Source organism: Colletes gigas, unplaced genomic scaffold, assembly GCF_013123115.1.
Source record: "Colletes gigas isolate AHSC1104 unplaced genomic scaffold, ASM1312311v1 Colletes_gigas_Sc00015, whole genome shotgun sequence".
Classification (NCBI taxonomy): domain Eukaryota; kingdom Metazoa; phylum Arthropoda; class Insecta; order Hymenoptera; family Colletidae; genus Colletes; species Colletes gigas.
In genome coordinates this window covers 6,482,698-6,502,525 of record NW_025106644.1, presented here as the reverse complement: position 1 = coordinate 6,502,525, position 19,828 = coordinate 6,482,698, and the positions used below count along the sequence as shown (strand labels likewise).

Sequence of the window (19,828 nt, the reverse complement as noted above, 5' to 3'; positions counted from 1 at the left end):
CTTAATTCGCTTTATTATCTTTAACCGACTATATTGGTCTGCCGCGAACGGCGACCGACGATCGGTTTCGTAATTTAGAAACGTTCGATGCAGACTTATCTGAAATCGAAAACCGACAATGGTCAGTATCGATCGCTGGCGATGGTGTCAGTCGCGCAATTACGAAATCATGAACCTCGAATAATTTAAATTTTCCATTAGTTTCCAATAAAAACTATTCTATATGTATATGTATGTATAGATTTAATACTCTCTACGGTAATCTTTATTAACGCAGGCGTACCACCCTTATTTAACCATCTTAACGTGAAACTTTACACCCTCTTGACGAAACTATAACGATTGACGCGCGAATATTACCAGGTAATAGAAAAATAATGGGTTAAACGAAAGAACCGACGTATAATAGAGCGCTTGACATTCTTTTGTTTCGTCGAGACAAGCCTATCTTCTTAGATTCTATCAGCTAATTACACCGCAGCGTAATTATTGACCAAGCAGAAAGCTGCTTAGACGCTTATTCGATTCTTAGGAAAGGTCGAAATTTTCTAAACCGGTTGTCGTCTCTCGAGGACCGAGGACCGAGGACCGAGGACCGAGGACCGAGGACCGAGTACTACTTACATACCTACCGTTCACGGTCTCTATACGTATGTATAGTTTCTTTGCTATTTATCGACTAAAGTAACCTAACCTCTCTTGATAATATCCGAACGATAATCGAAATATTATTACAATCTGTCGTTTGCTCCGTCGACGTTTCGATAACACTTTTCGGTATGTTAAAATCTTTCGCGACGATTCCTTTGTTCGTGGCCGATTCGATCGCGAATTCTCAAAGAATAAAATGAGAAATTGGAGTCGATGGTGTATGGTCAGGAGGAGCACATCGTGCACCGCATTCTAACGCGATCAAATAACGAAACCCTATAGAGTAGAGGAAGCTAAAAATGGTTTTTGCGCTTTTTGCCCTCGTAATGAAAATTCATTCTGTTCGTGGAGGATCTCCCGGCAACGAATATACGTAACATCGGGCGCCGCGCTAGTGGGAGAAGAGTAACGGCCGATAATGAGCGGTTCCCGGCTGTTGGAAGCGTTAAATTGATTTAAATCGCAGAAACGCGTGTAGATTGGAAGAAAAAAAGAAACGGAATTTCAAACTGGCAGCTGGTACACGAGGAAAACGGTAAAAGTGCCGATCGCAAGAGATTTCATAGCATAGAGTAATTTCATACCTCGAGGATTGAAATTTCAAATAGCCAGAGTTTCGAGACTTTGTCGGATAAATCATTATGCCGTCCGTCCGTTCGAGGAAGCCACGAATTGCTCGCGCGCGGTCTCGTTAAATTTAATCAGACCACTTACGTAATTTGCTGTCTACCCGCATTACATATTACAAGATGAACATCAAGAGGGGACTCGGAGAGTTGGAAGGTTCAGTAGTTTCAAGGATAAGATCCTGATAGTCGAGACGTCGACGTAACCCGTTACCGTTGCATTCTCCTTCAATTGCGTTTTCATCTAAGCGATTCTCCTTTAATTTTTTTAATCGTTCGATTCATTCGTTTCTCCATTCATCTTCATCGATGCTGTATTTACCACATACGTATAAACGCGATTACGAATGGTTCCCGATCGATTTTAAATTTACACTGTTCGTAAAAACACTCTCAGAACGAAATTGTACATTGTTTCGTGTAGGCGATTCGCAACTGAAAATTCCCACCTCGTCGTGATCTTGAGCACAATTCGGACGACAATGGTAATCTACGTGTGCTTTATGTTACTCGGATAATAACGCGTTCTCGAACGCGAGCAAGACGAAACGTGGCACGTCTCCCTTTGAATTTCTCTTCGACGCGACGCGACGCGACGCGACGCGACGTGACGCAGCAGCCTTTGTTTTCAGGAACGAGTCCCAGCGGAGACTAGACCTCGCTGAAAATATTTTCAACATCGAACGGATACTCACGACATGCCCAATACCAAAGGAGAACTCGAATCCGCTCTCGAATCGTATCTCGCTGATTAAAATCGAGAGAAGAGAGGGTTCGATTTATAAAAAGAAATTAAAAAGCAAATTACCTATCGCAGGATCGCGTGTTTAAATCTTATCCAGGCGCGCAATCGCATCAAGTATGCTGGAAGCACTTGTAGACGATTCGCTCGCTCTGTCTGTCTGTTTGCCTGCCTGCCTGCCTGCCTGCCTGCCTGCCTGCCTGTGTAGGTTCGCAGAGGGTTAATAGCAATTTGTGACACGTAATCCTTGGCCCTGTGCGTAAGCGCGCGACACTCGGAGAAACAGAAAAGCAAAGCCGCGTCGTACATACGTGTCTAGTAGCAGATTCGCTACAAAGGTATATGCCGTATCTGTAGTACGTGTAACGGGTGGATCTAACTAGTCGGACTTGCAACGGCTAACCGCCAACTCACCAACTAACGATTCCACGTATCTAAGTACCGTGTAGGGATTAAATCTCGAAAATCGTACGTATTTAGGACGAAACGAGGACTATCGGTGACATTGTCGCGATCGAAAAATACGTTTAGTTGGTTTGCCTTTTTACAAGATACGCTAGATATCGTAGTAGTTGAACGAGATTATCGCGTGCATCGGTAACGTAGTTACTATCGGATCTATGTTCCGTTCGCGATGGCGTGTGACCATGTTTATCGCGAAATACATACGTATGTACTTACATGTATGTATGTAGGTCTGTGACGCGCAACGTCTCGGGATTTGGTGAGGTAGCGCGAAGGGCGGCTGCTGGCAAAGCGTTTTCTTCGATAGTAGCTATCACGAAATTCCGATGGCCAGGTTACGCTCGAAAGGCGAGGAGCATGCCCATGATGCGGAAGCATGAACCGGCTGAGCGCGTGTCCGACATTGCCATGCTATTATCGCCGTAGGTTTCCACTCCAAGATGTTACGTTTCCCCGAAGGCATCATCGGATCATTGAATTTCTGTGCTTTAGCCACGATTTGCCCGTCAAACGGATCGCAACGTCCCAAAACTTCCACCGATCGTTCTTCGGGTACAATATTTCTTCTATCAGGAAATTCTTCTATCCGCGAAACAACTAAATAATATTTAATATTCTCCCTATTTCGGAATGAAAAAGCGTAAGCAGCTGGTCGTCGTTGGTCATCGCGATCGTTAGAAATCGTCGAATATGCGAGTACGGTGGATAAAAGGGCGCGGGGGTTTGTCGAACTCGGGAGTATTTTCGAAGGAGGCAGGCATGAAACAACCCCTACCGGCGGAATCGCGGGGGGGTATTGCGCTCGCGCAAGGCCAACGCGCGTGTCCGTGCTCCTCGTATAGTATGTATATACGAGGACGCGGGTAGAGCAGTAGCACCGGTACCACCACCGTCACCACCAGCCAGCATTCACCAGCAGTAGCCCCGTCGTGGCTAAAGGGGTTTCGGGATGCCGTACCGCGAACCAGTCTATCGCGGTGTGTCGTCGTGTTAACCGTCGTCCGCTTCGACGAGTAATTAACGACGGTGCAGGTGCTACGAGTTCCATTTCGCAAACATTGCATACTCGGTGGCCCTTTCTAGCCGAAAATAACGTTTCGAAACGGTCCGCCGACACCAGAGTCGAGAGATATCGGTGCGTGAAACGATCGTTCTTAACGTTCAACCGAGAGTCCGCTGAATTCCGTTTGTTCGCACACCGGCCCTATTCGGCCTACCCTACTTTCATTTATCCCCTATGATATTTCTCTTGGTTCGATTTAAGATCGATCACCGACTCCTCTTCCCTTATCGGCAACTCCGTGATCCGTTCTCTTTGAAACTGTGCCAGAGAATAAATAGAAATAAAGTTCGTCGAACGTTACGCTGTTTGTTCGCAACTGTATTTGCCGCGTTTAAACGTTCGCCGCGATTGTTCGATAATAACGACAAGATAGCGGAGGATTTACTAGAGGAAGTAAGCTATTTTATTTTCTGAGGGTGAAGCGAGACATCGGCAACCGAGGGTGGGCGAACGTGCCAAAGTGGCGTTCTTGTAATTGGAACAGGAACCTGTGTACCATGATCCCAAAGATCCGGCTGAATTCTAACCACTTACAAATCACAAATTTCACTAAAATTTCATTCGAAAATCGAGAATAAGAATAGATTACAAGTGGCTAAAAGGGAATAAATTTTAGCGTCCGAACAGCTAACAGCGTCCGTTGGCCGGCTTTAAATAAAAATAGTCTTGGTTGCTCTCTACCGTGGATTTATACGAAATTCGGTGGTCTGTAAATCGTTCCTGTGATTTATGACGATCATCAACGATCGTTTGCTCACCGACTGGCCGTAACGGAACTATAATATTTCCAGATCGATCGCGCACCGACGATCAGAGGTCCGGCACGGTTCGGCACTGTGCGGCACTGTGCGGCGCGACGCGGCGCGACGCGGAGTCGTGCGAACGATCGCATTTCCATCGCTATCGTGGCGTTGCGTGTGCCACACGCATGATTTTGCCAATAAATAACCAGATACATTTATCGAAGTCCGTTGCACGCGGTTTACGTTGATCGTTCGCCGTACCACGGAACCATTATCGTTATCGATTAATCAAACATAGTCGTGCAACGGAACCGGTGCGGAGAGGAAAAAAACAACAGTAACATTATTAATTGAAAAGAAAAAACAGAAACAGAAACGGAAACAGAAACGGAAACAGAAACAGCGAACAAACGTTTCTCGCACTAAATCATGCCGAGAAATATTATCGGAAAGCAACCGGTAAAGCGTGGAACGATATTCGTGAGCCGATAAGATACCGGTCACCGGAGGACAGTTGATCTCGATAGTTGAAATAAGCGAAAGTATCGCTCGACAACTTGTCGGAAAAAGATCCCTGAGAGAGCGATCCATGGTCCGAGGGTGATGAGACGAATGGTAGGAACCAGACCGAGCGATAAGACGTAGAGTCGCGTAAACGTTGGCTGTTTCAAACGCGACACCGTTTCAAACAAGCAATGCTATATGGAAAGATGGCAATTAATTACGAGACTAATTATTTTACACAGTTAAATCTGTTCAACGACCGATTAAATTCGAATTGGAATAGCATAAAATTGCCATCGTCGAGCTACTAAAAGTGAAACTGTGTCCACAGAGGGGTGGTTAACGAGAGAAGGGATCTACCATTCGAAGCGTTCTACCACCGCAGGGATCTTTTCCAAGTTGTCGAGCTATACATGTGGCAGTACATCGGGTTCAGTGCTGATGCTCATTTCGTCGGTTTTACGAAAGTCGAAGAAACCCGGAAGAAAATCCGTGCCCTGACCGTTAACGCAAAAACGCAAGTGGTTCGATCGATTCTAGTGCCGCGTGATCCGCAGTGAATTCTTTCACGGCGTTATTCTCATCGTTTTCGAAGAGTCGCCAGAGTGCAGTGCAATAAATGTTTCATAGACAGTCGTCGCGATACAGGTAATACCGAATCACCGAGGTTCGATCCGAGTGGAATCGAAGGTTGCTAGTGGATCCTCGACGATATGTCTCCGGAAATCCACGGACTTTCGTAAAAAAGTACGTATTATCTAGCTTTCTCTCTCGCGAACCTACACCGGGTTAACGTATCGGGGATTTAGAGCTTTGTAGCGGGAAAGAGTTATGGCCGATTTCTAGCTGCGCTTTTTAACAAACTTATTACGAACCTTCCTCGATAACCGGCGTAAATCAAAATTTCCAATTGCTCTCGGTATTTAACGGCAGTCTGTTTTATAATATCCTTGATTTATGGAAGTTGTGTATCTGTTAACGCGTAAGTACTTACGTGCGTTATCCTTGACGAAACGATCCAATTTTTCGACCAATCTCGAATAGTACGAGAACCGCTTCTTCGATTCGATCGTTCCAATCCTATGGATAATGCGTAAAAAAGTTTACTTTTAATCGGACATGTAATGGATTCGCGGTATGTATTTCTTTGGTGTTTTGTAAGGATTCCAAACTCTCCACGAGTGTTCTCTTTGAGTCCGTTCGACGCAAACATCAACCACTTCTCTCTCTCTCTCTCTCTCTCTCTCTCTCTCTCTCTCTCTCTCTATCTATCTATCTCTCTCTCTCTTTCGATGACTTCAAACGGTTCCTCGAGTGTGCTCGAGCTAAAGTGCTCTTGCAGTTACAAAGATATACGTTGCCGATCGGAAAGTGTACTCTCGCGGTATTCCCCTCGTTTCACGACAGTATATGCAAGCTTAACGGTTAAAGAACGCTCGAGCCTGCTGATGCACACTTTTGCGTTACAAAGAATGATTATATTCCCCGGAGGGAAGTTGTATGTACCTTCTATGCCGTGAATGAGATAACGGCGATGTGCAATCGTCGAGAAACGTTCGACGCCTACCCGATATACATATGTACATATGTATGTATGTATGTATGTATGTATGTATGTACGTACGTATGGAAGGATACGACGACGTTGATGGAAGGTCTTACGAGCCGAAAATTAAAACTTTCCATCATAGATACCTGTGAAACGTATCTGTCTTTCGACTAATTGCAAATCCCTTTCCATTTCATATACATATGTAATCTGTATTGTTTAACAACGCGACGCAATTATAATCTTCTACTCTAGCTGTTACGAGAAATGATTCCTGAATAATCATAGGCCGATGAAAAAGTTACGATACAACGTTGATAGATACAACGAAAGTTGTCTTGATTTAAGAAAAATAATTTGCCAGCAAACTTTTCCGACTTGCCCCATCGTTTCTGTTCGAGAATACACAAAGCTGGCGGTAAAGCACAACTTTCCTCGTTAAGAAACGTTGATCCGAATAAACCCATTCTTCGGTTGTTCACCGAATTCCAAAGAACCGTTCAACGAACCAACAGTCTTGGTCTTCTTCGTAGCTCTCTTATCTTTTTTTCTTTCGACAGCCGTCGTCGTTGGTTCCGTTCTTCATCGTCGTCGTCCTCGCCCGTTCTCGACTATTATCGAAATTGTCGCGATAGTTTCTATTTTATTCCTGGTAGGTTGCTCGTTCGTTGGTTCACAAGTTCAACGAAAACTATAATATTTTCAACTGTCTAGTTGAAGAAAGAGCTTTTAAAACGGCAAAGAAATTAACAAGACTGCCACCTACGGTTTAACCCACTTTTCTCGCGTTTGGTACTTTCAATCGACGCGATACCGTCCTTTGCTCTCTGCCCTCTCGTCGACCACCGTACCGTACCGGAATAGCTGAGATACGGAATTGCAGAGTCACGAGCCGTGTCACCTCGATTGACCCAAATAGGAAAATTACTGGACAGAAGAGTACAAAGTTCGCCGACGAAATGTCAGTCTCGAATAATTGTCGTTTCTCTATCTCTTTTCCTTTCCGTGCTTTCGTGACACGATCGACGCGACCGCGCGTCCGCGCGTCCGCGCGTCCGTGCGCCCGGGAGCCCGGGAGCCCGCGCGTATCGCATAAAAAGTGTTTCCGTTCGAACGTCAGCTTTGCCGGCAGTAAAATTGCGAACACGACTCGAAATCCTCGTAACATTTTTAACGAAGACCCGAACGTGCCCTGAAAAAGATTTACGAAGATCGTTAGACTGTTCTGAGTGAAAAACGAAAGTAACGGTGCAAATCAGGGAAATGTTTCGTTTTAATTTATCGAGCGGGTTCGAGAATTCTTTTCAAAATTGTTGGTAAAAGCGTTTCGACATAACGGCATTATTTCCGATAATCCGATAACTCGATTTTGAATTAACGATCAAGATTTTTAGTAGTTTCGCCAACGTGTTCTTTCCCGTTAGCAAACGACGATTTTAACCGAACGTTTTCGGCTCCATCTACGGAAACGTGATTTTCAGCCGACGATTGCAATTACTGGAATGTTTTTTAATTATTATCCTTGTTGCTCGCGAGCCACGAACGAATCGTAAAATTCTATATTTTTTTACAGGTTGCTGTACTATTCGGCTAGAAAATATCGATACGTGTCTACAACTTATGTACTTGTTAACGATTCCTCTTTTCGATTCTTTCCTATACGAGTATGTAGCTGGTGATTCTACTTGTATAATAAATATTAATCGAAAAGAACCAACAACGTATTTTCGAGATTATTTCATTTAAACGTTTCTCGGATACTGGTGGAATTTATTAGAATTGGTCCGAAACCACCCCCTTGAAGTTTTCGCTCGAAACGGCTATCTCGAAAACGGAAAGACATAGAAAAAAAATTGTTAATGGGCGAGGTTGATGGTTTCTTTCTTATGTACAATAACATGGTGTTGAAAAATTTAAAAAAAATACAATTTGTTTATACCAAAAAAAAAAAATTTATCAACTTAATTTTTCATTTTATTGAAATTTTCATAATGACAAAAAATGACGAGCATTTTATTCGAAATCCATTGGTATGCGATTTTTGAAAATTGCCTCCTACAGTTTTGCAGATTTTGATGATTTACATCTTGCGCGCACATCCATTATGGTAGATTATGTAGTAGCCGTTCTAACTTTGATTTTAATGAAGCATTGTAGGCTTGCACTAAATTATACAGATTATACAGATTACCAGATATGTTGCCACATAGAATCACCTTCGGAATGAGAATTCGGAAGCCCGAGTCGGCGTAACGATGCAAATGATATTCATATCCTTCGGCTCGTAACATTAATTACGATAAATAACTAGAAAACAGTGTAAAAAGATTAAATTTACTTTTATTAAATTGTTATTAAGATAATTAATCATCGTTGGATTATAATTAAAAATAATTCTGCAATGAATGACGGGCCGTCTGATATTAATCGCGAGATTGACGAGTATCATGACGAGTGCGTAGTAACCAATCCCTGTAAACGCGGCCGTGTCGTGTAAAAATAAAGGGAATGCGATGCCGGGGAAGCTAAGCTCGGCCAGACCGGGCCGAGATTCGTCAGAGGCGTGCAAGATTAAACAATTATTTCTCAACGATGCTCTCCGCGCGGAGTTATTTCGTTGTCTCGCGCGTACCAACGAGAAAAACAAAGCTACCGGGTAAATGGTTTACGAGAGTTTCCAGTGGACGAGAGGTATTCCCTGGTAAATTCGTGACGGTAATGTCTGGCGGGTGCGTGGATCGGGTGGAGGCAACCGACGGAAACGGAAACTTGGATGCAGAAACGAGAGTAGGAGGTCGCGGGGTTGGCGTCAGTGTGCGAGTACCGACGACCGATTTCCGGGATTTGTCTGACGTTTAATGAACGCTGGCAGACGTTTTGATTTACAGGACAGTTTGATTTCCAAGCGGAGCACAATAACCGCCAATTTGTAAATCGCCTCGTAAATCTGGACGCGCGGCAGCCCGTTGCAGTCGATGCGAGCCGACGCGACGCGACGCGACGCGACGCGACGCGACGCGACGCATCGGTGCTCTGCACCGACAGAGCTAACGGCTATTCGTCCAATTGGATTAAACAATCGGCGCCGTTAAAAGGGACGGCTTTCTGCGTATTACCGGTAAACAGACCCGTAAAAACGATACAATAATCGTTTACCGGCCGAACAAGCCGGCCAACTGAACCGGAACAATTTCGGGATTGGTTACTTTTTATGTACACGCGTTTCCGGCTCGTTTTACGCGTATGAATATTCCGCGAATATTTAGTATCGAGCCGGTGTTATCTTTTATTTTTTTAACAAAAGATCCTCGAAATTACACCGAACAACCTGCATATAGCTACATACCTATGTACGTGTACGTGTACGTGTACATATGTACATATTTCTCGAAAAAGAAAAAACATTCGAGGACATTATTTAAAGAACCGATCGAACTATTAACTACTCTGATTTTAAATATATTTATATATACATATGTACATACAACGACAACGCTAAACCGCGTAACGTTTCGGATAGTTTGTAAACGTCTCTCTGTTAATCGACAATCCATACTGTACGTATGTAGTAACGGATAATACGGAGTAACTTGTCATTTTCGACTTACGAGCTGGTCACAGGCTAGGAACGAGTTTAACGGGGGAAAAAGAAGAGAAGGGTAACGATACCGTCAGTGAACGGGCGTCGTGTCGTTAGTCGTTAACCGAGTTTACTAATTATGGGCTGAGCGCGATAGCTGAAGCCACCCGCGGTAATTTGAACGCCGTTGGATGTGTAAAACCGTGATGTAATAACAAGAGCCGCTTTGCCGAACTACCCGTGTGATATTACTTAAAAAATCTCCGTTAATTAACTCGTAAAACTTGTAATAACGCAATGAATCAAGTTCCAGGACTGCCGGCGCTGTTCTTAACACTCCAATGGTCTACGACGCTACCTCTATAAGCAAACAAAATCACCGCGACAATCTTACCCTTTCGAGCATCAAATTTTTAAATCAACTTTTAACGTTGTTGTCAATTTCTAGATAGAGAAGAACCCAACTGTACGTCATGGCACAACTAGGATTAAACTTATAATTAGTGGTGACGTCGCACAGTAAAAAGTCGAATCGCATTCCTATCCGCGTCCTTTTCAATTCTCTCTTTCCACAAATCATCTCCAAATCATTTCTTTCTCTTCATTTTTTTACTTTTCTTCTATCCTATTCACATTGATCGATCTCAGACTCTGGTTTCCACTCGCTACACGCTCTAGACGTTCACTGCACTCGAATACAGGCTATATCCTCTCGAGTGGTTGTACGTACGTTACAGCTCAATAAACTTGATTAACATTGGGTGTTCGTTAATTACAGGATCCCCCTATTACACTGACTTAGCCATGCGTTAATGATTTCACGGCCCTATGGATTCCCGATGTATCGACGAACCAACGATACGACTCGCGACGCGCGACGCGCGACGCGTCGCAATATGCATTCGGATGCGCGTCCTAGACTAGATGGATCTGTATTTACATATTCCTGTCATGTAGATTCTATACCTTAACACGGCCTCCCTAATGATGGATAGGTTCACTTATTAATTGCCAGCGACTCTTTTCATCGGAATGCATCGATCAGCGGTTCTCGTATATCGAAATTTAGAACACGTACCCTTGGAAACTTGAACATTTTCAAAAATAGAGTGTACGCGAATCGGTTCTTATTTATCATTTATAAACTTTTCGTATAATATTGTTGCAGATAAGCTTCGAGGCGTAACACGTGAAACGCACTAAAATGGCAAACAATCAGAGAAGAAGACGATACTTGACCATCAGTATTCTCCACATTCTTACCATCATGTGCCAAGGTGAGTTCTCAACGACGTTACCAACCATCAGACTAGGTTTCGATAAAAAAAATAATTTATTCAACACAATGAATAATTATTTGAAATTAACTGATACTTAAAGAATAAATAACGCAGAAACAAGCACACGCGAAAGATTGTTTTCTAAATAGCTCGAGGGGAAAAAGTAGGTAGACATGATCGAGAAAGGCTGATAAAACGCATTGTGTTAGTGTCGATGGCGTTAATCAATTTTCTATTCGACGTGCAATATCTTCCCGTAATGTCGGTTCTAGGTCGTTGAATGGAGAAAAGCCGATGCAGGAGGTCTTAAGATCGCGGGTACGGCCAAAGAAGCGGCGGGAATTTGTAATTATCGCTAAATAAGAAAGTAGCTTCTATCCCGTACCCTCTCCTTAACCTGCTCTTGAACGAACAAGATATATTAAAGCCGCGCGAGGTAAACTTTGGACCGCTTTACTGGCCATTTCCCAAGTTTTAAGCGATTCAACGCAACAGCGATCACCTTGAAACGAACATCTTACACACGTAGGTACGAAATAAACGCTGCAGGCAAGAGAAGAATGAGGGAGAACGGCTCTTTGAGCCGTTTTAAACGTCGCAGCCGCCATGCCGCGCCGCGCCGCGCCGCGCCGCGCCGCGCCATCCCACGCCATGACGCGCCCTCGCGTTTCGACTAATTAGCTAGTTTAAATCGAGTATGGATAATTCTTTGATCGAATTTACAGCACGATGGTTTTTTGTTTCCGAAGAAAATTCCGATCGATTGGTAAGTTTGGGGCGAGGTTGTTTCACCTTATTTGATAAGGTACATACAGTCCCGGGAACTTATTTCGTGAAACCGGAAGTTCAAACAGAAAATCTCGGCGAATATAAGGGGAAGACACGGTCGGAACATGGATATAAAACCCACAGACTGTGCACGCCGGCGTTCGTGAATGTCAAATCGGAAGCGAATGTGCCAGAATAAAGCATTCCTGAATTCGACGATACACACTGTTTGCTTTTCCAATATTCGCTTCGTATCGGTTCACCTGCGAAATGCCGCGCAGAACGGAATCGTGAACGTCTTCGTTCGACCGTACAATCTGAATGGATTCGCGATCTTTCGCAGTTTTTCACAAATCACCGGATGTCGATGCCGAACGTTTCGAAAAGTAATTATCTGTTATTTTTTTCCCGTCGGATTTCGCGAGCAAAAAAAGAAAAATAGGTCTTTGAAACAAGCAACATGGTGTCTGGAGTTTCCTGGTAAATACCGTAAGATATTAGCCGGTCAGCTTTTGGACACGTGGCGTGGACGTGGCCTTAGGTCAAAGGCGGCCGTGAGCCGTCAAAAGGGCTTTTATGTCGCGCCGCAATTCTTTGTGGATATGCCGATTTACCGGCGATGACCGAATGTACGGACGACCAACGGCAGAGAGTCTCGTCCAGACCCCCCGTTGAGGAAAGAGACCAATAAACGCATACCATATGTATAGTATATTTAAACTCTGCCTTCTGCACTTACCCTGAATCCCGGCCATCCCCTTACAATACAGTCGTGTATTTCGTAGCGGAACACGAATTCAAGTTCGTGTCCCTTCACGTGTCCCTAAGTGAATCCGTTTCCTCGTAAAAAGAATACGGAGTCTTCGTGTAGAAGATGAGTCAGGAAATATGGAATGTTTGTTGCTTCGATCCTTTATTTTACCCCATTTGTCGGAACATCCTCTTAGAAAGGGGAAGCACACGCTCGTACGAGACAGAAACAAGAAGAAATAGAAACGCAATTTCTATTTCTCTAGGCTATTGAATTGTTCACCGACGAGAATACACAAGTTGATGATGAATTTCATAAAATAGAAAACGAAGCAACTCTTGTTCCGCGATCGTCCTTCTGAGATACATATTACGCGAGGCAAAACGGCTGCGATCGACGATGAAAAATTTATAGTAGCCCCCAAGCATTCATAATTAATCAAAGGGATAGCGTGATCGGAACACTTTGCTTCGACTTTATTCTTCTAAAAGATGAATTCGAGTCACAATCTTCTAAAACGAACCTTAATTTATTACCATGGATAAACGTCGAAACTCGTTTGCTGGCAATTCAAAATATTATTTAACGCGGCAACGTAAAATACATAATCCTTGTGTATTATGTACCGGCACTAAAAGTCGATCGAATAACTATGTACATATGTATGTATGTATGTATATGAACGGTATTGTATACCTTTTCTCACGTTGTCGTAGAGTCCCATGGCACGGATAATACCACCGTGTCTGGATCTACATATACTGTATACGTATTTCGCTTGATTGCGCCAAGTATCGTCGCGGTTGAGAGAAAGTAAGAGAAAAGAAAATTCCATGTAGGAAGCGAAATAGAGGCAGGCCGTGCTTACGTCTTTCTTTCCGTCGCGTCGTTCCGGCGAATGGAAAAACTTTTGGTTATTCCCCTGGTCGACAGCGAGATCGTACACTCTCGATGCGGTGTGTTGTGCCAGGGGGAAAAGAGAAACAACCGGCGTAAAGGAGGGAAACGAAGAAATCGTTTGGAAGGGGTGTAGCTTACCTGGCGGGTGTTGGTTCGTTCGGTCGATTCTGAAAAGTTTCTTTTTTCTCGGGGCTCTTGGTATCTCCTTTTACTCTGTGACGTGCTGGTCGAGGGATAGCTTCGTTGGCTGCACGAACGCAACAACCATATTTAAGATGTTATCTTACGGCGAGCTTGGCCGTATTCAAAGTTAAGACATTAAATGCACATTAGTGCCGTCGCACGGTCGTGCTCGCTATTTAGATCGCAGATCGTTCTATGTATACATAGTATATTCACATAGTACTGGTACTACTTACACGATCCAACATTATTCTTTTCTCGCAAACGTCTTTGGTTAGCCCTTTTAACGTACGCGTAACAACGCGAGGGGCCGTACTTTCCTCCCTTCTCCTTAAAAAGTAATCGAAATTAAATATATGTAACTTGACATTTTGTTCGGAAAACGTTCCGTCTTGTTACTCGTTGTTAGCAGGAGGTTAATACGCACCGGTCTAATAGATACATACGTGGTACGTAATATATGCGATATCGTATAAGTATCGTAATTTAGGGGAGACCGCGTGGTTCTCGGGGTGTTATCGTTTCTCCTCACGTGCGTAAACACGTGTGTCGATACACCTGGGAAATGGGATCCACGACAGCTAGGTATGCGACGCCACACGTAACGCGAGAACGAGCAAACAGCACGATATGGGCGGTTACTCGAGTCGTAAATGGATATCGAGGCGTTCGAGAGACCACGTTGGCAAAGTCCGCGGATACTGGTAACAATTCCGACTAGATATCGTAATTACTTTTAAATTTAAATCGTTCGTTGTTCCGTTTATCCGTCAAGCAGATATACATGTATGTAAGAATCGAAACAGTACTGTACTTGCATTCTATGATACATTGGACGCTCGCTATCTATAATACTTGCTTTACAATTACTGTTCTTGGAAGGAATTCAAACGAGCAAGAGCAATCACTTTCACAGTTAATTGTAATTGGTTTTAAACATGACGACGCGTTTCTCTTAAGAGGTTATTTTTCCCCATAGCCGAACCGTATTCGCTCGAATATGTACATATATTTTTACGCAGGAGGAAGGCGCACGCGTACGATACATGTACACATGGAATTACATATGTATGTGAACTGACATGCATACTCGATGCAATAGTAACTTGCAGACGACATTTGGAACGCGTTGGTACTGCGCCCGAGAGGAAGAGAGGCTTTTGCAAACTCGATGACAGCGACAGTGGCTTCTCGCGGCCCGTTTAATGCCATTTTCGGGCTTCCCCGAAAAGAGGAATATTAAATTTTCGAACGGGAATCTCTGTATACGCGCGGCATCGTACATACATATGTACATATTCTTAGAGGCATCGAAAACGAAAACGATGACGGATGCTCCGTTGACCCAGTTTAAAAATATCGATAAAATTGGTAGACGAGTCATTTACCCGAATTCGATACCCGTAACTCGTAAGTTCCGTCAAGAACCGCGTATGTACTTTTTCCGTCTTACTTGAAACGTCGATAATATCTGTGTACCGTTTCGTCTGGCGGCCTGCCTTTTCGAGCAGAACACTTGGACGACTTGATTTCTTTCCTTTTCACATGCTGACTTTTCACAACGTTTCATTTGCGTAGAATTACACGGACGTTGACCAGGGAACGAGTCGTAAATTGCATTTAATCGTATTTCTTCGCAAACTTGTTACACCGTACTCGAGAAAGAGAATAATGTTGCCGAGTATGGATTTCGTGGTGACAGTTGCCTCTGGTAGCACGTAGTTGCTGTGTTGTTACTTGTATACATGCAAGTATGTAGATAGTAAAGGCAGAAGCATTGTAAAAACGTTCGACAGCATTACGAATTACATCGGAGGCGAGACACGCACGACGTAGTACGGTCATTCATCTTCCTCCGAATACGTGTGCCGTTGGCTTTTCTTGGCTTGCTCGGCCCGCGCGTGCAAATTCCGTCTGTTTATTCGAAAACGAGCGCCCGAACAACAGGCACAACATCGCGTCGCGTCGCGTCGCGTCGCGTCGCGTCGCGTCGCGTCGCGTCACGGTGTGTGACATTGACACACGAAATCGTAAACTCGCTCGTTCGCGCCATTATCGGCTCTTGTTAAACAATTTTACAGCTTTCGATACTCTGGCATTCCTAATACAGGACGTCACCAATCGATAAAGTTTCACGCTTGTAATGTACATTTGAAATCAAGTCAACGACGAAGAATTTGAATGGGGAAAGGTGCCGTGCAAACGATCCGACTGTTAGCTATGTTTTGTAAAATACGTGTACGCGCAGAAAACTAACTACGAATGAAATCGATATCGGACCTCCAGGTCCATCTCTTTTTTCAATGTTCGAATCTGGCTAGAAAATCTCTCGGTACAGTTATCACCGATTGCGGATGCTTGAAACGACGAGAAGGTCGGAGCAGGAAGCGCTTTAATGCGCGGCAGCACTCTAATTTCGCCTTTTCAGCCTCATCGAAGGTTGGAAATGCAATATCGCCGTGACGGGACGCCGCGCAAAGTATTCCTGACATTTCCAAACTATTTCCAAGACGGATTTCTTCCTCTTCGGTTCCGGCCACCGGAAAATCAGACTCGAATTCCGTTCCACCTGCTAACGATCCACCGATCGTTGCCACCTTTAATTAATATCTTGCGCCATCAATTTATTCACTGGATTAAAATTGCGCGGTAGTCGATTCGTTTATTCCAATTTCCAGTTTTGCTTCCGTGCTCGCTACTCGCTAATCGTCCGACTTTCGACATCGAAAGTTACGTTCCAAGTGGAGATTTTTAATTCGGCTCACGTTCGATCGCGTTACTATACCTGTCTACGATATACATACGATGTATGTACATATACCCAAGTAGGTATTTCTGTCAACGAAATTGATCGTTTGCAGTCAGTTTCGATCTCGAAATGCGTAGGTAGGCGAATACGCAAGTCCAATTAGTCTACGCGCGTAAGTACTTGTCTCTACGCGATGAAAAGCACAAGAATGTATTCAAAGATTCCATGAAAAGCGTAAGGAGATAACGTTATCCATTCGAATGGTTCGTCGACCCGACGACTTGACATTTTCCAATGATAAATAGCGGCTGCATAATTGGAAAAAGGTCGGAGAGGGAAAGTGCGGACCGTTAGATTCGTAATGTGGGTCAAGTGCTCGCGGTCGTACCGGTTGAACGGGAACAAAATGTTTAATTGCGATGTCCTTTCTAGACCATATTCTCGTCAGAGACCTCTCTGGCGTTCATCCGCGTCATCGCTGCCCACGTTATGTATCACCTTCCAGGAATGGCACTCGGTGTCTGACAGCACCACGGAGGACCGCCGTTTGTTTCAGGCCTGAAAGGATTATGGCGCGACGCGACGCGACGGCGCGGCGTTTTCGCAATTATATCGCGGCGAAATTAGTGCCGTAACTACGGTGTTGTAGCCGTTTTCGCGGGCAAACTTTTGTTCGTCGAATTTTCAGCAACAACTTTTACACGATGATTAAGGGGAAACGACCGCAAATCTGTATTTCGAGAGCTTTCGTCCCAGGGACCGTTTCACAAAGAGGCCGCCGCGCCGCGCCTCGCCTCGCCGCGGAGACAACGGAATTGTTTTTCGCGCCAGGATAATGACGACGCGCGTCGAAAGTATCCACGACACCGATACAAATCCGAACAGAGTGGTAAGTACATAGTTTGGGGATGCGCCGCGCCGCGCCGCTGCATTGCGGTGAACCAGTTACGGGGAAATTTTTAATCGAACCCACGCCACTTTTAATACCGACTGTAATGCATAATTTATGACGGGCGCATACCGCCGTCGCCGACCAACTAATCTTTTCGTTTCGAGACCGTCTCGACTGTCCTTGATCGCTTGAAAACGATCAAAGATAACGGTTTGAGATTTTACACGGAATCGTAAATATACATATACATACATACAAGTAAAGGAGAACGTGGCGTCAACGAACGATCTATCGCAAATTATATACAGCGGTCTTATTATTGTAACTGTAACTGCACCAAGGTTCCTACGTACCGTCACAAGTACATATTTCCAAGTTGCACACGGATAAAGCAATTCCGACGGAGAAGCATGCATTTTCAGAAAGAGGGACCCTGGAGTTGGAACGTGAGCGTAGTTGCTCCACGAGCGTCTCTACCATCCGATAACACACCGGGATGGATTGGTTTTTTGCTCCTGGAACAATTCTATCCTGGCTATTATCTGCCCTGGCCCTACTTCTTTCGCCCTGCATCTCTCTCTCTCTCTTTCTTTCTCCTCGGTTTCCTTCTCGGCTGATCCCCGCGTCTCTTTTCGCTTCCATATTTCCAAGCGGATCGTACCGCGCAAAAACCATCATTGCATAAAGGACGTACCGCGCTGACTCGTTGTTCTTCGAGTCCCGTGGAGTCGAGCCAAGAGCAGCAATTTCCATACATCTTGCCATTGATCACCTTACGAAATTTATCCGACCAATCGCCTGGACGATATCGATGGAAAGATTCCTCATTTACATCGCGTTTATTTAAGATTGTTTCAAGCTCGAGAGAATCGACTGTGCTAGTAAATGCGGCCAGTCAATGACCAACGAGGTAACTGTACTGGCAACTTCTCCGCTACGATTAATGTAAAGTAGCTCATCGTTGTCAGTTAGCATAACAGTAAAGGTGCACCGTATCGCGGCGGGAGAGGTCTGCTAAGCCGGAGCTTAGCGTCGAACGGTGAGGCACTGTTAGTTGGACCATGGCCGCAGACTCGATGCACCATTCGCAATTTGTAAGCCGTAACGACGGCCCTTTGTGCCGATAATACCCGTATACGATTCTTTGACCACCGGCTGCACGGCCAAATGCTCGAGCTTTAAACGAGCTTTTCGTTCGGAGCGCGAACGTTCGATTCGACAACGAGGCGGGCCGATGCCGATGCCGATGCCGATGCCGATGCCGATGCCGATGCGACGGTAATGCGCGGACAAAATACGTGGCAACGGGAACCAGACGAAATTTATTCGAAATTATTGTTGTTGTTGGTAAATGCCCTTTGCTAAATGTTCTATCGTTGGCATCATCTCCGGGCTGACGGAATTACAGCCGGAATTACAGCCAACGGAACGCACGCGCGTATACGGTCACCTGTTGGCTCGCCTTATTCGCTCGGATACGGTTTATGAAATCGGAACCGAACCAGGGAATTGATATCCCGATGAAACGCGACGGTGACCTGTACAGCGCGAATCGAATCACGGAAAGGAGCAGCTGCGCACGAAAAATTGGCGACTTTAATAAAACGTTGGATCGGCCAACGAACGAGCGAAACAGATGACCTTCGCATGACAGTTATTGGGCCGCTGGACGAGAGAGCGGGTTTAATAATGCAGGACAATCAATCTTGCCACTAAATGCGTCATACGATGAAAGATTCTTATCCGCCGCGCCATGCCGCGCCACGCCGCGCCACGCCGCGCCACGCCGCGCCACGCCAGAACGAGATTACGCTACCTGTACGTGTTACCGTAGTCTAAAGTACTCGATAAACGGGCAATAATCTTTTACAAAATGTTCCATCTTTTTACAAAGTAACGCTTAAAAACAGCAAACGATACGCGTTGAATGCGAAAGGTACCGCGATCGCCCCGCTTGCGTACGGCCGAACGTTGTTTCATGGAATTCTCAGGGAGACGCAATCGATGCGTTGAAAAGGAAAAGACGAAAGAAAAATAGGAGAAAGAGAAAAACGCAAAGTCGACGTTGGAGAATTTCCAGACCCTAATTTGAATAACGCCGCGACAAATACTAATTTCGCTCTTACTGTGTTTGCGTCGCCGCGCCACGCCGCGCCACGCCACGCCGCGCCACGCCGCGAAACCTGGCAAGAAAGCTCGTGTGCACGAAGCTATGTAACCGGTGGGCTTGGGTGGAGGAGGAATGTCTGGAGTCTTAGATTAATCTAGGGGTGTGCCGGTGCCTGGTGCTGGTGCTGCTGTTTCCAAGCTAAAGTTTTCCTCTCCAAGTACGGCAACCTGGATGGTAACTCCTGTGCCAGAGGGAGAGGATACTCTTGTCCA

At 44.9% G+C, this 19,828-nt stretch overlaps 1 protein-coding gene across 1 annotated transcript in view; it reads left to right on the top strand.

Annotated features, from left to right (window-relative positions):
* Positions 1–5,488: 5,488 nt before the first annotated feature.
* LOC122399792 (lachesin-like) overlaps positions 5,489–19,828 on the top strand; it is a 139,485-nt gene continuing 125,145 nt past the window's right edge. The window contains exons 1-2 of the mRNA XM_043400754.1: positions 5,489–5,541; positions 11,092–11,200. Of these exons, the coding sequence (XP_043256689.1) occupies positions 11,128–11,200 (73 nt within the window). The 5' untranslated portion in view covers positions 5,489–5,541; positions 11,092–11,127. The remainder of the gene's footprint in view (positions 5,542–11,091; positions 11,201–19,828) is intronic.